This window comes from Eumetopias jubatus, unplaced genomic scaffold, assembly GCF_037043125.1.
Source record: "Eumetopias jubatus isolate StellerSeaLion01/CBP00866 unplaced genomic scaffold, mEumJub1_p1.0 scaffold_4, whole genome shotgun sequence".
NCBI lineage: Eukaryota > Metazoa > Chordata > Mammalia > Carnivora > Otariidae > Eumetopias > Eumetopias jubatus.
In genome coordinates, this window is record NW_028274810.1 from 17,023,137 (window position 1) to 17,041,167 (window position 18,031).

Below are 18,031 nucleotides of genomic sequence, written 5' to 3' on the forward strand. Positions count from 1 at the left end.
CACTAAAGAACTAAAACCACAGGAATAGATGGAAAGCAGGGGAAAAAACCTGCAGACTGAGAAGAGGTGGGGTGAAGAGCTTGAAAATTTAAAGCAAGGGCAGACGGGGAGACTGTGAAGGCAAAGAAATAACAAACAGAAATCTAGGAAGAGAAATAGGAAAGATCAAGTTTAGATAAAACTGGCTTGTTTAAGCAGGTGTCAAAAGGTTCATACCCCAGTGGAGAACAGAGGAAGTCACTGAACTTTAACCTGAGAAGCAATATAGTGCAATGTGCAGTCCTTGGAGTCAAGACATACGTGGGTTCAAATCCTCCTTCTCACCCTGACTAGTCATGGAAACCTTAAACAAGGTACTTGCGCTCAGCAGTCAGCAGATTCCACGTCTGTAAAATGAAACTAATAGCATCTACGTTATGAGTGTTGTGAGTTAAGAATGAACTAATGCATGTAAAGCACTTAGGAAATTGTCTGGATAATGACACACACATGTGCACACCTGGGAAAATATAAATTGGTCAATGCGAATTTAATACTAGAGAAAATAATAGAATGATCATCAAATTACTTTCCATTACTCAGAGGAGCCCCAGATATTGTGTAACAATTCAAGTTGGATTTCTGAACAAACAAATAATGTCAATGTCAGACCAATTTAATTTTCTCTCTTTGAAGAATATTAGACTGTGTAGGTAAGAAGAAAGTGAAAGATTGAACACAGCAGAACTGAATGGGCTTTCTGTCTGTCTTCATGACATTTCTATCACTATGCTGTAGAAATTGTTTAGAGCAAAAGGTCCCCAAAACAGGGTTTTATAGAAAGTTATTAAGTGTTCCATGATCAGTTATGTTTGGGAAACACAGGGTAAAATAGGTTACTTTACTATAGGATTCTCAAATGTTTTTAATAAGGTAATATGAATGTTTTAGAGTCTTTTTTAAAAAATTTTATTTATTTACTTGACAAGAGAGAGAGAGACACAGCAAGAGACAGAACACAAGCAGGGGGAGTGGGAGAGGGAGAAGCAGGCTTCCCGCGGAGCAGGGAGCCCGATGTGGGGCTCGATCCCAGGGTCCTGGGATCATGACCTGAGCCGAAGGCAGACGCTTAACAACTGAGCCACCCAGGTGCCCCAAATGTCTTAGAGTCTTTATAGTTTACAGTATTTTCCAAACTTATTTGCCATTGAATTCTTTAAAAGGTCATAGAACACACCTTTGGAAGCAGAGGTGTAGATAATATTATAGTATCTTCCTTAAAGTTATAGTTTCTAAAGGTTGATGGTTGAGTTTTCAGCATCTATATGTAGAAAAATATTGTGTGTTATTCCATAGGGTTCGGAAATTTAAAGAGGTGTTACTTAATACTTTTATTCATGAGCTGGACGATAGCAATCAAGTGAATCATAACGAAGCATGAAGTTGGACAGAGTTGCTATCTACTTGGAAGGCAGAAATGAAATTCAAAGGACACTGAGAATACTATCAGAAATAGAATGAAGATCAACAGAAAGATGTCTTATAGAGAAGCATAAGCTTTGTAGAAAAATAAGGAAAACATTTTTTCATATATATATATATATATATATATATACACACATACATATATATATATATGGCTTTAAAAGGCCAAGAAAACACACTGGGTCTCCAAGGAAAAGCATGGTGTATATAATCACAAGAGTTATTACTTCTTGCCTTTGACAAGTCATTGTATTGAAAAGCATAGGGACATGTGATGTGTCTCACAGAGTATAGGGATGGCTCTACTTTAGAATGCTACCTGTATTCTTCTCTCCTGGCTCTATACACTCCTTACAAAAGTGGCCTTGAAGATGCTCCAGAATTCAGGACTTCCAAAGTCCTATGATTCCCAGCAAAGTCCTGGCTTAGGGTACCTTTGAGTGGTGGGTTAACTGTCTGTGAAGGGAGATCTTTTAAGTTCCTGGTTTAATGAAGTTCTCTGATTTCTTCTGCTAAGAGCGGGCAGGAACTGACCTTCCCATTAAAAAATGATCCTGGCTGTTGAGATTCTGCTAAATCAAGAGATTAGCCAGGAAGCCTGGTGTTTCTAGCCCATTTAGGAGTTGATGTTGAGGGTTCAGAGATTGTAGCCACTCTTTTTATAATTCTTGGATTTTGTATTAGGATGTGGCATATCCTAAGCGTTCCTCTTAAATGACTCATGATGTACCACCTAGAGTTGTGTGTGTGTGCGCATGTGTGCACACAAGCATGTATGCATATGTGTAAAAAAAGCTGATATGAAATGAGAGTCAGTGCCAGAAGTCCCATGCTTGGCTGACATCTCCACACTAAAAAATTAGAGGATTTCAAGCGCAAGCAAGCCAGTAAAAGACATGAAAATCTTATTATATGAAAATGGAATTTGATGAGGTTAATCTGGAGAAGAAAAGAAACTGGGGTCAATATAGCTCTTTCACTACTTAAAGAGAAAAAAACTCTTTGGAAATTACGAGATACTCAAGAAACAGGTGAACTACTAAGAAATAGGTTTTATAACAATTAAAACTGTCCCCTAATGAACAAGCATGCCTTCTGAAAAAAATCCTAAAATTAAAATTATTTTTGAACACTTATTTTGTGACAGGTGTTATGCTGAACACATTACATGCAGTAGCCTACTCAATTCTCTTAAAATCCCTATGAGGTAAGAACTGTTATTATTCTCGCATTACAGATGGGAAACTGAGTGTTGGAGAGGTTAGTTTACGTTTTCAAGGTCACACAGCTGGTGAATAGATAAACTGTATTTGATCCTGTAACCTGTGTACTAAACCACTGAATTGCTTATTTCCATCCCTAGACATTTTAAAGCACAATCGGATGTTTCAGAAATTTAGTTTAAGGGGTTCTTGCTATTGTAAGGCTTTTCCATTGCAAGACTGAACCACTGCAGTCATCTCTAAAATGTTTATCTAATTTCTGGCATATTGAAGACTGAAACATTGAATTGAGCCTCCTTGGGCATTGTATCCCTCTGTCATCTTCGTATTTTATTTTAAAAAAGATGGGGGGGGGGCGCCTGGGTGGCTCAGTCGTTAAGCATCTGCCTTCGGCTCAGGTCATGATCTCAGGGTCCTGGGATCGAGCCCTGCGTCGGGCTCCGTGCTCAGCAGGGAGCCTGCTTCTCCCTCTCCCACTCCCCCTGCTTGTGTTCCCTCTCTCGCTGTGTCTCTCTCTGTCAAATAAATAAATAAAATCTTAAAAAAATGGGAAAAAGTCTAAAAGTCTAGAGAAGGCCAGTAAAAACTAAGGGATAGGTGGGCAACGGAGTCCACAAAGAAAATTGCAAGAGGTTGCATTCCTTTGGCCAGGGAATAATTGGTGATCTTCTGCAATATGCAAAAGATGCGGGGTACATCATTTCCACGGAGAATATAACAAAAATATCCATTGCAGTGAAAAAGCTTGGCTGGTGCAAGAAGGGGACCCCAGTGAAAATGTCTTGAAGTAAACAAGACTTTGAAGCTCAGTTATGGGTAGAAGAACAGTCATGTGAGACTAGAAGCCAATGCAGCCGCAGTTCAGCCCACCTGGCTTTCTGGTCGCCTTGACAAGTTGGCCAGCCCTGAGGTTGAGCCAGAATGCTAGCAAGTGTTTGTGAACCGTCCTCGGTTCTGTCCTGTCCCACTAAAGAAGGAGCAGACACTGAAAATGAAGTTGGAGCCACTTTCTCTTAGGGAAACCTTTAAAGTAAATATGACAAGTGTGGAGATAGGGATTCTTGGTAGCCGACCAGAGGGGTTCACCAACAAATAACCTCATGATTCCTCCTGAATTCATGGGTCTATGGCCCTGAACAATTGAGGACAGCCAAAAGAGTCTCTGTTAATAAAATTGCCTTGAAAAATCAACATTTCTGCTCAACAGAGCTTTATGTATTAATTTTAGGAGCTAGACTGTCCGTTTTTTTCTTTAACACAGAAAGAAACTGAATACCCTTACAAATAGGGATGGTTTTTTTTTTTTTAATCTTTTGGAGAATATTTTTTTCTGCTTCGTAGAAATTTTATCATAATTTCATGCCCCCATACTTCCTGGCTTGTTATTCACTCCATTACTCTTACATTTAACTTGATAAGGTCCTGGATCCTGTGATATTAGTTTTTAGGTTTTGTCTTCTCACAGCTGCTGCTTTGAAGAACCTGATAACATTCTTAGCCTCGCATACAGCCAGTGGCTTTTCGGGCCCTCATTCTCCCACTGCTCACTGTCCTGCTATTTCTGTTACTTCTCACTTCATGGGTATATTCTCAACCACACCCTCCTCTACTTTTGACAGAGGGCAAACCTGGGGCTTTTGCAAGTGGCTAATAGGTCCATCCGTGGAATTGGGCAGTTTATTCTGGAAATAACCATGTCTCTCCCTGAGCATGTCACAGCATGTTTTCCTCTGGATCTTCAGGGATTTTAGTGGGGCGCACATGAATGGTAATGGAGCATCTCTCACGGTTCCTGGAAGCATTGATAAGCCCTGTGCTCTTTTCACATGAACTCGGACATTCCTTTTCTTAATGTAATACCTGCAGGCCTGCAGTCACGCTCTGTATCAGAAGGTGGCTTCTACTGACAGGATCCATGCCAGGCATGATCTCAGCTGCTGGCATTTGGAAAAAGCCAATTATTTCACCGGGCAGAGTGAAGCCATAGTCAAAATCAGACAGGGAAGCATCTTCTGGACAAAGCATCCCTCAAATTACCCAGTAAGGGAAATGGGATTAGAAACATTTAGAGAATTTCTCGAGTTGCTTATGGCTAAAATTAAGTTCCCGTTGGGAGTTTTGAAGGCTGTTGTTATTTTAATAGGAAATTAATTTGGGGGAGGAAAACAAACATCTCCTGTTTCATCCACTTAGAAAAAAATTTCTCCCGATTTCCATCATTTCCCAACCCATTTGATGTGAATGTTGGAAGACTGAATTTAACAGATGATCTGAGTGTGAAAATGTGCTTACAAGTGGTGAAACAGAAACTAAAGCTTTAGCTGCATTTTGAAGAGGAACAGGGTAACCGTAAGAGTAAAAGCACAATTGCAAGTGACATTGAGAGGAACTATCAGCTCCTCTTGCACAGAATACAGTGTTAGAGAGCAAAGTTACTCACAGGTATTTGCAGTGCCTTTAGGGATGGGGAGATACGAGCCTGGACTCCAAGGTCGGCCCTGATAATTCTTCTTGCATTTCCCACAGTCTGGACCTGTGGTGTTGTGCTCACATTCACAGGTCAGTTTGCTGTTGTCATACACACACACAGTGGCGTGGAGATTACATTTGCACCTAAGCAGAGGAGAGACAAGAGTTCATTGTAAGTCCAGTTGGTCTTAGAGATCACGGAGGCTTTACCCATCTATCCCCTGGAGTGGTAGCTCATACACCCTGCAGCGTTTGCGCTCTATAGAGGCTCTGGGCAAAATGTAGATCTGTAGGCCCTACCCTCAGAATCTTTTCAACAAGGGGGAAAGGGTGGGGTGAGGATATAGTCTGTCTCATACCACACTTTGAGGAATCCTAATACCAGTCATTATGTTTAGTGGGGGCCTGAAGGTCCCGTAAGACAACTGTGCTACAAAATCAAGGGTTTCCCAAGAGGTGTCCAGAATATTGCCACCAGTGAGCAGTTTTCCTGCAATATTAGCAAATCTATGACAATTTCATCTGGGTTTGAAGAGCAATGTTATCTTCTGTTTTTCCTTAAACCAGAAAGACAATTCTTACTTGTTGAAAAGGAAAGACAACCATGAAGATGATTTGCTATTCAGGCTTATTTTATAGACCCACAGAGATCAAAACCATAGTGCCCACATTCTGGGCTCTAAAATGACATTACCCCAGATCAAAAGTTTTTCCCACCAAGGCCTCTAATCAATCTGAGTAGTCCTTAGATTTCCCAGTCACGGCAAATAAGGTAATTACAGAGGTCGTTCAGAAATGGTCCAAATGACTCAGATAAAAGATGCTTAGAAGCCTAGAAAATAAAAAAGACTATAGGTGACAGGGGTTTGAGGTCATTAGCAAATGCCTTGCCTTGGGTGCTTGTGCAGAGAGCTGTGATATATGAGAGACAACAACGGAATATGCAATTTCCACAAAAATACATTCCCCTATCCAAAGTCTTGCACTGTAAAATTGCAGAGGCCAACTGGATATTTGTTGAGGTAGCAGGTTCTAAATTGTAACATCCCAAGCCCACAGACCGCATCCTCTGGGAAAGTAAAACCTAGGTTGACAGGATGACCACGACCAGAGGCCAGAACAGTGTATGCAGGAAGCGATGTGTCCACACAAAGGGGAGAACTAGGGCACCCGAGAAGGGGGATAAAGGATCAAGACCTCTCAGACCTGTGTGTGTGTGTGTGTGTGTGTGTGTGTGTAGATGTGTGTGCATTTTTAAACTGGTCTGGCCTCTTCCAGAACTAGGACAAAAATATAGAAAGCCAAATTTCATAAAGACAAGGAAAGTTTGTAGTGTTTTACATTTGCTTTCCTTTGTGGGCGATGTCATGAATTGGAAAAAGTAACAGTAGTCTTCCTTAGGTAGGAAAATAAGATTCTTTAAGAACGGATGTTGGTTTCTATAAGGTCTGTATAGCAACATCCAAGTTTCTGTCTTGTACATGAATGATCTGTTTGGAACACTGACCCATACTTATGGCAGGGAAGTGAAGGGATGGCCGAGACTATTACTGAGAGCTGTTGGGCTCTCTTCTAACTAAAAGGTGTAGCCCCTAAATTAATGCCCACTCCCCACCCCCCCTCAAACCTCCCTGGATAATATCACACTTCTCCTTCATCAGGGGTCTGCTATAATTTGGAATACGCTGCCCTCTGTGTAGTTATAAATTGTAATAAGCTGAAAGGCTACTATTTAAACAATACATACTCAATTTAGATACATAAACAGAACCTTTAAAATTAACGTGTACAGTCTTCTAAAAAGATAAGAGAAAAATAATTCAGTTAAGTGAAATAGACAGTGTTTAATCATGAGCTAGATCTCATAACAGTTTATTCTGTGCAGGGAGTCACTTGTGTTAAGTTGCTTATGAAAGGATCTTTCCCGTTCCAACATTAGCGCCTTTATTTATGGGTGTGTTTTTATATATGGAAGATGTTAGAAACCTAGGTGACAGAAGCACCAACCTATACTGATTTAGCACCCTATCTAGTGTTAAAAATTCCAACTGAGGAAATGAACCATATGACCCCAAAGAGTATGCTTGTTTCATATGGGAAGACCAAGAATACAAGTAGTAATTGTAAATTGGATTAAATATCTTTTAACTGTTAATACTGTCATACTTGTAGTCACTTTCTGAGTTACAGGCAATTTCCATTTTAAAGACTTTATATTTGCTGAGAAAATATTCTTTGGATAACAATAGAAGGTGAAAGAAGAATAGGTGACTGTTTAGTCTTACTTCTCTCAGATTTCTTCTCATTAATGGTTCATCCTCACCTGTCCAAAAGCTAATCATTCAAGGCTCAACTCAGTTCTCTCTTCCCTGTTATCTATCCTGCTCACTGTAGACACCCTGAGCTCGATCTTCTGATTTCCTTAAATGCTTCTGTGTATTTGGGTTCGTTGGTTTGTACTTAAAGGCTCTTTAAGCTTTTAAAATGTTGACCCATTGCATAAATCTGTCCCATCCTAACGGGAGAAATACCCACCTTGTACCCTGGTCTTCTTTTCCAGCTACCTCTTTAACACTCTCCTCTCCCTTCTTGAGTTTCCTAAACCTGCATTTTCCATTTTTCATCTCTCATTCACTTTCTCTTTCTCACCAACCACGGCCTCTCTTGCCAAGATCATCCATGACCTCTTTGTTGAAAATCCAATGGATACTTTTCTTTGCCTTATTTGACCTCCCAGGGGTATTTGAATCTGTGGACCACTCCATTTCCCCTGACGCCTTGTCCTTGCTGATTCTCAAGCTCATTTTCAGAACCCTCTTCTTTGTGTTCTCTTTATGTGCTCTTCTTGGGGTCCTGGCCCAGCACCATCAGCCTAAGTGACTCTCTTTGGACACTCTTTTTGTTGTTGTTGTTGTTGTTGTTGTTTTTAAGATTTTATTTATTTATTTGAGAGAGAGAGAGAGAGAGAGAGTGAGTGAGTGAAAGAGAGAGAGAGAACACAAGCTGTGGGTGGGGGCAGAGGGAGAGGGAGAAGCAGACTCCCCGCTGAGCAGGGAGCCCGATGTGGGGCTTGATCCCAGGACCCTGGGAACATGACCTGAGCCAAAACAGATGCATAACTGACTGAGCTACCCAGGTGCCGCCTTTGGACACTCTTAATACAGGTTGTCCCTTCAATTTCCTCTGTGATCCTTAATGCCTTTGAGTTATAGCAAACTTGAATTCTAAAGCAAACTTCCATAATCTTCCTCCACCCTGAAATAATAAGCATATGCAAAATAAGCTTAAACATTTGAAAACATTTTAGGGGATTCAGAGATTCTCTGTTACCCAAAGGGATCCTAGAACCCTTCCCTCCATTATTACCAGGTGGAAGATTATCTGACCAACATGTTGATAAATCCTGTATCTATATTTCCATCATGGAGCTCTCTCCTGGGCATTTCAAACTCAACAGATCCCAAACTGAATTCTAAGGCTTCCCTCTCCTACTCCTCCTTCTGGGGTTTCTGTCTTAGTACATTGCATCACCTTTCAGGTAGCTAGTTGAGAATGCCTCCCTCTTTCTTTCCTAGCCTATCTAACTTGTCATTGCTCCGTCTCTCACCAAGTTCTGAGATCCCTCCTCCTTGATAACTCTCAAATACATACAGTTCTAGCCATTGCCACCACCCTAGTTGAGATCGCCATCATCTTTGATCTGCTTTATTACAATGGCCTCTGAACAGACCTCAGTGCCTCCAGTCATGCTCCTTCCTAGCCCAGTCTCAACACAACAGTCAAAATAATCTTTTACACAAAAATATTGGGGTCATCCTGGCTTAGAACCATTGCAAGACTTGTCGCTATTCTCAAAATAGAGTCCAAACTCTGTAACGTGGACTCCAAGTCCCTTCGAAGTTGGTGTCTCCTCTCTATTCCGGTCTCATCTGCAACCACTAGCAACACTACTCAGTTCTTCACACTTTGACTTCAGGCGATCTTCTAAACCTTTCCTTCTGCCTGCAACATTCTACTCTACTACCTCTACTTTCTTATCTGCAAAATTCTTACCATTCAGGTGTCAGCTTGTACATTTCAGTGCCTGGTTCTTAAATGACATTCAAAAACCAACCACTGGTCAACTATCGGAGTGCTTCTCTGCCCCACCAGTATGCCTTTCCTATGTGCCCCTGTGACCCTGGCAAGGCCAGTCACATGATTAAAGCTATCTCTGCCTTAGACATAGACCGTGTTGCCATTGCTTCTTCTTCTCTCACTTTTACTGGAGTGTAAATGCCTGGAAGCCACGATCATGTTTGCCTTATTTAGTGCAACATACCCAGCACTTGTCAGGGTGCTCGGCACATAATAAGTACTTAAAAAATACTTGACTGATAAACAAATGATTAATAAGCAAGTAGACTCTCTGAAAGCGAGAACTTCATGGGTCTGTCCTACTATGTCTGGCATGGTAATGGACTCAAAATAGAGAATTAATAGGCATTGTACTCAATTAAACAGTCCATGATGTGTGCTGAAAACTGCCACATGCCCTTATCATTGGTTTTCATAACTGACCTTATAACGGGCAAAGGGAACTCTATAAAATTGGTAAGACTTTGTAAACACTATTTAATTTAAACTCCAGAGAATTTGCCAAATGCCTGAAACCTAACACAAGAAAAAAAAATGCCGAAATACTCAGGAAAATAACATAGTTTAGAGGAGGAAAAAAAAAAAACCCAAAAGCAGGGCATTTGTGTGGCATAATTATTCTGGAATGTGCATCTTTTGGCTTCAACTTCTCATGCAGGGTTGACCAGCCTGGTTCAGGCAGTTTGGCAATGTTGCTTGGGCCCTGGTGGCTACTGGAACTTCCCCAGCAGTAAATCTGTTGACCTAGCCCAGCTTCATGGCTGTCTTTCCTCCATCCCCGTGTCGACTGTTGTGCCTGAGCTGAGCACGTGAGAGTGGACACCGAGGTATCACAACACCGGTCGGTATTGGAAAATGGCTCTCTTTCATTATCCACCGTTCAGTCTGTTCACATCACCCCATTCCAATCAGATGCTGAAATTCTTTATTTAGAGCCCCTGCCAGAGTGGCTTTTCCTCCAGCAGAAAAAAATAAAAAGTGGGTGTCACAATGCTGGGAGATTGCTCTCAATTCCTGGGGCTGTGACCTCCAGCCCTGCGATGGGGTGGAGGGCAGATTTCCGTGGCATCCACTTGTCTCTGATAGATTTATTATCCACTTCCATGGTCATCCCACTCCCACATCTACCGTCACAGTGGGCAGGCGAGGAGCTACCCGAGTGGAGACTTAACAGGCTTTGCTCGCAGTGAAGTATCTGATGTTCTGGAGAGCCAAGCCTATTCGCTAATTCTGTTTACACACATAGAACTCACACCAAGACACTGCAGATGGAACTGACTTGCTTGTACTTGGAAGATCCACTTGTGTGTAAGTGACAAACTGCACACGCTGTCAAATAAGGGCATTGCTAAGACAGACTTACAAAAAGAGTGAGCTCTATTCTGTGATGCAAGTGATGAAAACCCATGTATTCTTGTTTTCAACCAGGTCTGCACTTCCTGTATTTTAGTGACCAGCTGTCATGAGTCAATTTAATCTTGCTTATAAAAAGGCTCCAACGTTTAGATCTCTGCCACCTGCCAGTAGGTATGAAAAACCCATACAGTCTGCCTGTTTTTTTTTTAAAGATAATTTAATATATTTATTCTGGGAAGCATGCTATCCACCAGAATTTCCTGTGAGTTAGAGGTCTATATATATATAATCTAGTGTTTCAAATAGAGGTACCAAGACAGAGAAGTTTGGAACTGGCCCTTTCTGAAGCAAAACAGGAAGGGAAGCCAGCCTTGCTGCCTTGCAAGTCAGGGATTGGGCTACTTTTGTGCCAGAGGAGGATTCACCATGAGTGAATGAAGTTTGGCATCAGGGCCCTTTCAAGGCCTTGGGGAAGACCTAGCCATGCATTCATGTGGTCATGTGCTTTTGTATAATTTTCACAAATGAGATATTTTTGCATTTTTTTAATCAGTGAAGGTGTTTCCTTAATGAGAGCACCCCTCTACTTGCAAAGGGTGTCAGTTTCAGGCCTTACAAAACCTCCATCAGCCTTTGGTTGCACCCCCTGCCTTGGATTGTCAGCAGCTACACAAATGCTTTTAGAAAATGAGTTAGCACAAAGACTGGAGCTTTGAAGATGTCTTTTTCAAAAGGTGATAAATTATAAAATGCTTTTCACATACTTTTTCTGCCTCTGCAGCCCCTTGACCTTTCTCTTTTCACTCTGACACAGGAATTTTTGGTTTCCATCTCAACACATTATTTGCAATAGGGGATCTGCAGCAACATCATTTAGAAATTATGAGTTACTGATTATGAAATCAGATGGCCCGGGTTCAAATTCCACCTTTGCCACTGACCTGTGAGGCCATTGGATAAGTGACTTCACAAACACACTAACAAACAGAACTGATGTTGACTGCATACTTCCAAGTACCTGGCATTGTGCTCAGCGCTTTTGCATATTTCACACATTATTTTATACAAATCTCACAAAAGTACTGTGGGATTGGCACTAACTACAGATGATGCATTTGCATATTGACGGGCTAAGAAACCCACCTCTCCCGGCTAGTATGAGATGGAACAGGGATTTAGACCGTGAGCAGCCAGCCTCCAGAACTCTGCTCTTACCACCAAAAGTGGAATGTTGTCTAAGTATGGCTAGGCTTCAGCTGCCTCATCTGGAAAACACGGACAATAAATGGATGTGTTTCAAAGAACAGTTTTGGGAATTGAATAGATAATGTACGCATGCCCTTAGGACAGTATGTGACACAAAGTTCTTAATAAATGTCAATTTCAATTATTATTATTTCTATAGTTACCACTGCTACTACCATGACTGAAATGGGCTGATTCATTCTGTAGGCCTTAATTCATAACGAATTCTTTGGATAGCGCCATGAGAAGGCCCATGGGATTCAAAACCAGAAGATGACATAGAGCCCTAATCTCCAAGAACATACAATTTGTTGAGTAAATAAGATGAAATGCACATAAACTAACTACAGACCATAAAAAGGGTACCACTGAGACCGCCAGGGACCATAGGAACAAGCCCCACGTGAGAAACATCATACCCCTGGGGCACTTCATGTGGGCTGTTGTTGCTAACCCTCCTCTCTGACCTTGCAGAACCGGGATGCAGCCCATCACACAAGCCTAACTTAAAAAACAACAGCCGCAGCCCTATCCTGTAGGAAGAGAAACAACCAGGCTCCACAAACCTGAAAGACCCCTGCTCCAAAAAGCACCAATAAGCTGTCTGAGTTGCCTGCCAAAATCAACCAATCAGGACAAGGCACTTTTCTATCCCTTAGTAGCCTAACGGACCTGAGTGGGAACTTTCCAGGGGAACTTTATATGAGCAGGGCTTCCCGTTTGTTCGGAGAGGCTGGCTTAAGTGCTGTATGTTGGTGCGGTGTCTCTGTGCAGCTCGAGCTGTAGCCTCAATACAGCCTTGCCTGTGCCTTTGACCTTTGGGTCTGGCTTCATTTCTACCATTGTGGGGCCCAAGATCTGGACTCTGGTAACAATATTCCATCTAATCCTGACAATATAGGAAAATAAGGTGGTAACATTGAGTTGTCTCTCCCCTGACAATGCTGTATTTGCACTGAACGGTCAGAGGGACAGCCCCTATCACTGAAGGCAGGTGGAAGAAGAAAACACCACATTCCACTATACACCTGGAACTGTGATAGGTGCCTCCCATATGTTATTTCACCTCATGCTCATTACCGCTGGGAGAAGGAGGTATAAGTACCTGTAATTTACAGATGTGGAAAGTGCGGTGAAGAGTAGTAAAGCTATTTGCTCAAAGAAACACTTCTGGTAAGTGGTAGTCAAGAGTCAATTCCAAAGACCAGGTTCATTCTAGGACATCGCTCTATTTGAGGCAGAACAAAGCAAACTAGTTGGAGAGAATTAGACTTGTGGTTCTTAACACTGATACTTCCGCTGTAACACTGGCTACTTAAATTGTGGTCCCTGGACCAGCCGGTTCAGGATCACTCTGAGGGCTTGTTACAGTTACAAATCTCAGGCTTTCTCCAGACTCACTGAAGAAGGATCTGCACTTTAACCAGATGGACAGGTGATTTATATGCAGAGTAAAGGTTGAGAACCACTGCTGAGTCACCAGTGTGTCAAAATCCTGATGAACAGGAAAACTAAAATCATGGGCATGATCCTTGTGCAAAACTCTCTTCCACCTAAACCTGGCTAACACTAAGGCTCGAGCTGTACTCACAAAGTGAATTGACCATTTTGTTTGTGAATTCTGTCAAGTCTACTGATCGGCAGATTCATAGATCATATAATAAATAATTTAACTATATTAAAAGCTGTTTATACTTATTAGTCAAAATGGTATTTATTTCCAGAATATATAAGGAGCAGTTACAACTACAATAATAAAAGGGACAAAAAAAAAAAAAAACAACAACCCAGTTAGAGAATGAGCAAAGGATCTTAAAAGATATTTCTCCAAAGAAGATATATACAAATGGTCAACAAACACGTGAAAAAAATGCTCATCATCATTAGTCATTAGAGAAGTGCAGATTAAAACCACAATGAGATACCACTTCACATCCACTAGGATGGTTATAAATTTAAAAGGAGGGACAATAGGAAATGTTGACCGTGATGTGGAGAAATTGGAACTCTCATCTACTATTGGTAGGAATGTAAGCTGGTGCAGCCACTTTGGAAAACAGTGTAGCAGTTCTTCAAAAAGGTAAACATAAAGTTATCACATGATCCAACAATTCCACTTCAAGGACTTTACTCGAGAGAACTGAAAACATGCCCACACAAAAACCAGTACACAAATGTTCATAGCAGCATTATTCATAGTAGTTAAAAAGTGGAAACAACCCAAACATTCATCAACTAATGAATGGATAAACAAAATGTCATATATCCATATAATGGACTATTATTTGGGGGGGGGAAGTAAGGAAGTACTGATACATGCTACAATATAGATAAACCTTGAAAACATTTTGCTAAATCAAAGAAGCCAGATACAAAAAGCCACAGAATGTATGCTTTCCTTTATAGGAAATACTCAGAATAGGAGAATCTATACAGACGGAAAGTAGATGAATGATTCCCAGGAGCTGGGGAGAGGGGCATATGGGGAGTGATGATAATGTTCAGGAATTCAATAATGGTGAGGTTTGCACACCTTTTTGAATATACTAAAAACCACTGAATTGTATGTTAAATAAATGAAAAAATAAACTAAAAGAAATACGGTATTTGTCCAAAACAGATGACAGAAAACAGTGGATAAGAGTTTGGGCCCTGAGGTCTAGTAATCTGGCTTTAGCAGGTACTTAGGCAAGTTCCTTCAGCTCAATTTACTCCTCTGTAAAATGAGGATCATAAAATGCCTACCTGAGGGGTTGCTGGGAGCCTTAAATGGTACAGTACAAGGTAGCAGAGACTGCTAATTGATGTATTCTTCCTTTTCCCACACCATTACAGTTTTAGCGGGGTGCACACTCCACATGTATAAAGACTACATTTTCCAGCACCTCCTCAAGCTAGGTATGGCCATGTGACTACATCCCACCATTGGCCTAATAGTGGGAGTGATGTCTGTGATACTCTATTGGGCTGCACTCCTTCCTCTGTTTCTAATTTACTTCATGGAACATGAACATGTTGTTAAGCCACCTTGGACTACATGGACCATGGCAGTAACCACAAATAGTGGAACCCAGGCCATCGGGCAGCCTTCACTGCCGTCAGGGGAAGGTGGGTCCAGATGGAGCCACCATTCCAGCTGTGCAGCACCTAATTCCCAACAGAAGGGAGACAGAAATAAACTTCTAGTTTGTTTAAGGCACTGCTAATGCGAGTCTCTCTTACACACATCTGAACTTATATTTGAACACAGCACCTGGTACATAGGAAGCACTTAATAATTTAATATAAGCTATTGCTATTATCACTTCTATCTTACAGCAAAAGACTGAATCTTCAACTATCAAATGGGTCTGGTCCAATCCTGATCCCATGAGGAAAGAAGGGGTTTAAATCTTTCCAGCATTCTTCTATTCCTTCCCTCATGAATAAAACCTGGAGTCTGACAGTAGTTACCACTCGTAAGCAAAAATGTTTTCAGAAGATTTATTTTTATAAACTACATGATGGCTGAAGTTCAATGTGAAATAGATATCTCCTTATAACAGTTTTTGGAAAGCAGCCACACACAACAGACCAAAAAAGAGGCTGGACATCTAACTTGTGTTTGCATTCCTGTATTATAGGCGAAGCAAACAAGAAAGAGGGGTGCTAGGACTCTATTATATGCCCTGCAAACCCAGAGGGCAGGTTTCCACATAGCTTTTGTGCTCACTCTTTCACAATATACCAAGTAGGTAATAAGGCCCCTGGTTGATGGGGGCTTTCCTCTCCTGAACTTTGTTCTTAAAAGAATTATTTTTGAAAAGTGATTGGTCTAGATTTTTATTTTTATTTATTTATTTATTTTTAAAAGATTTTATTTATTTATTTATTTGACAGAGAGAATGAGAGAGAGAGAGCATGAGAGGGGGGAGGGTCAGAGGGAAAAGCAGACTCCCCGCTGAGCAGGGAGCCTGATGTGGCACTCGATCCTGGGACTCCAGGATCATGACCTGAGCCGAAGGCAGTCGCTTAACCAACTGAGCCACCCAGGCACCCTGGTCTAGATTTTTAAAAAAGATTTTATTTCTTTATTTGAAACAGACTGAGAGTGAGTGAGAGAGAGAGAGAGAGAGAGCGAGAGCATGAGCGGGGGTGGGGCAGAGGGAGAGGGAGAGGGAGAAGCAGACTCCCTGCTAAGCAGGGCGCCAGACAGGGCTTGATCCCAGGACCCAGAGATCATGACCTGAGCTGAAGGTAGGTGCTTAACTGACTGAGCCACCCAGGTGCCCCCTAGATTTTTTTTAAGCAAAGAAATATACAGTTACACAGTTCTTTTCTGGGAGTATAAAATAAAGCCTGAGATCTTTATCAGTTCTTCACAGACACTGGAATCTTACCATCTTTTTAAAATATACATAATTTATTTGCCCCCAAAATTGACAGGGACCAGAAGACCTTCTTGTACATTTAAGCAACTAATGACTTGGACATCCTTACGGCATGTAAGAAACCCTCTAGAAGTTCCACTTAAACCTTACTGGAAACCCTAAACTTACGCATAGTGAAGCATCAGATTACATGACTCACTAAAATACTGGTTCTTTTAGATAATATTAAAAATAGCCCTTTTCTATTTCTGAAGCTTGCCAGGGAGACTAGAGTACCATGATTATAAAATAAAATAAAAATAGCAGCTTATAAATTTGAGATAATGCATTGTCCAAGATTGGAGTAGGTATAGGATGGTGCCCTGTGACCTGTTTATTACACTCATGGGGAATCTGGTTAGATAAGAGGTGCTGAAGGGTAAAAGACATAACAAGATAATTATCTCAATGGAGACTGCCACTGTTCTCTGCACAACCAATCAATCTAGAGACTGGGAGGTAAAGAGCTTGTTAAATTAAAACTAAACCAACCCAAGGCCGATTAACAACTAATAGATGACCCTAGAGATTTAAGATATGCATGGTGAACCTTTACATTCTAATTCTTTTTGAGAAAACAGAAAATTTAGGGTCTCCAGTCCCAGAAATAGAGATGATCATTGTTCAAGGAACCAGAATCTATAAGAGAGATAGGACAACATGACATTAAGAGCTTGGACTCTGGAGACAAAGGATCAGAGTTTAAGTCCTAGTTCTACCATGAGCTTGGTGGGTGTCTCCATCTGAGTCTCAGTATCCTTCCCTATAACATGGACTGTTATTAGCAGCAATAACATAGGGTTGCTATGAAGATTAAATGAAGTAGCCCATGTAAAGTATATATCACAGATTCTGGTAGATGGTAAGTATTCAAGAAACGTTAGCTATTATTATGGAGAGAGATGGCAAATCCACGGCTTGGCTTTCTAAAAGTCCTTTACATCCCTTTTTCTCTCGACTCTCTCTATAAAACACATGGGAAAATTAAAATACTCATTTCCTCCGCTCCCCTGACTCTAACGTTGGCCATGTCATATAGTCTGACCAGTGGGATATGACTAGAAGTCACGAGGAGGTGTGTTCTTAAAAGGGGCAGCTTACAAGAAGTCATTCCTCTGCTTTTTTTTTTTTTTTAACCCCCCTCATTTTGCCCTTTCTTCCTTTCTCTTATCTGGGATCCGGACAGAAACACTAGAGGGCCTTCTGGCTTTATGGCCATAAAAATGGGAGCTCATTCGGTGATGCGCAAGCTGGAACCTAGAAGGAAACGAAGGCCTGATGGTGTTCTTACACACTGAACCCCGGCCTGCCGACCTCCTCACGTGCTCTCACTTGAAGAAAACAAGTCCCACTCTGCTTAAGAGAGCTTTCCTGTTTTTAGAAACGGAATAGATTCCTGACATAAGAAGCAATAATGAAGACTGTTGATGTATTCAAGTTCTTTTCACACATACTCGCCCATTTTGTGGTTTGCAGTCAACAACTGCTGAGTTAGATTTCTTTTTTTCCTTTTTATAGAACCACATAAGTGAAATACTTTTTCCCCCCACCTACTTTTGACTTCCAATTGATGTGAACTATACCATGATAATTTCTCATACGCTTCTTGGGTTAAAAAATGTAATTCTCCTTTTTTTCTAGGAGGAACTAGGACAAAAGAAAAAATAGGGCAGGAATAAACCTAAAGTTCACTTGTGCTTTGCAAAGCCACAGAGTTCAGTAAGGCTC

The 18,031-nt window shown here is 41.2% G+C and overlaps 1 protein-coding gene across 1 annotated transcript in view; it reads right to left on the reverse strand.

Moving 5' to 3' along the window:
• NTNG1 (netrin G1) overlaps positions 1 to 18,031 on the reverse strand; it is a 303,873-nt gene that overhangs the window by 76,823 nt on the left and 209,019 nt on the right. Inside the window, exon 3 of the mRNA XM_088022930.1 lies at positions 5,128 to 5,300. Within this exon, the coding sequence (XP_087879056.1) occupies positions 5,128 to 5,300 (173 nt within the window). The remainder of the gene's footprint in view (positions 1 to 5,127; positions 5,301 to 18,031) is intronic.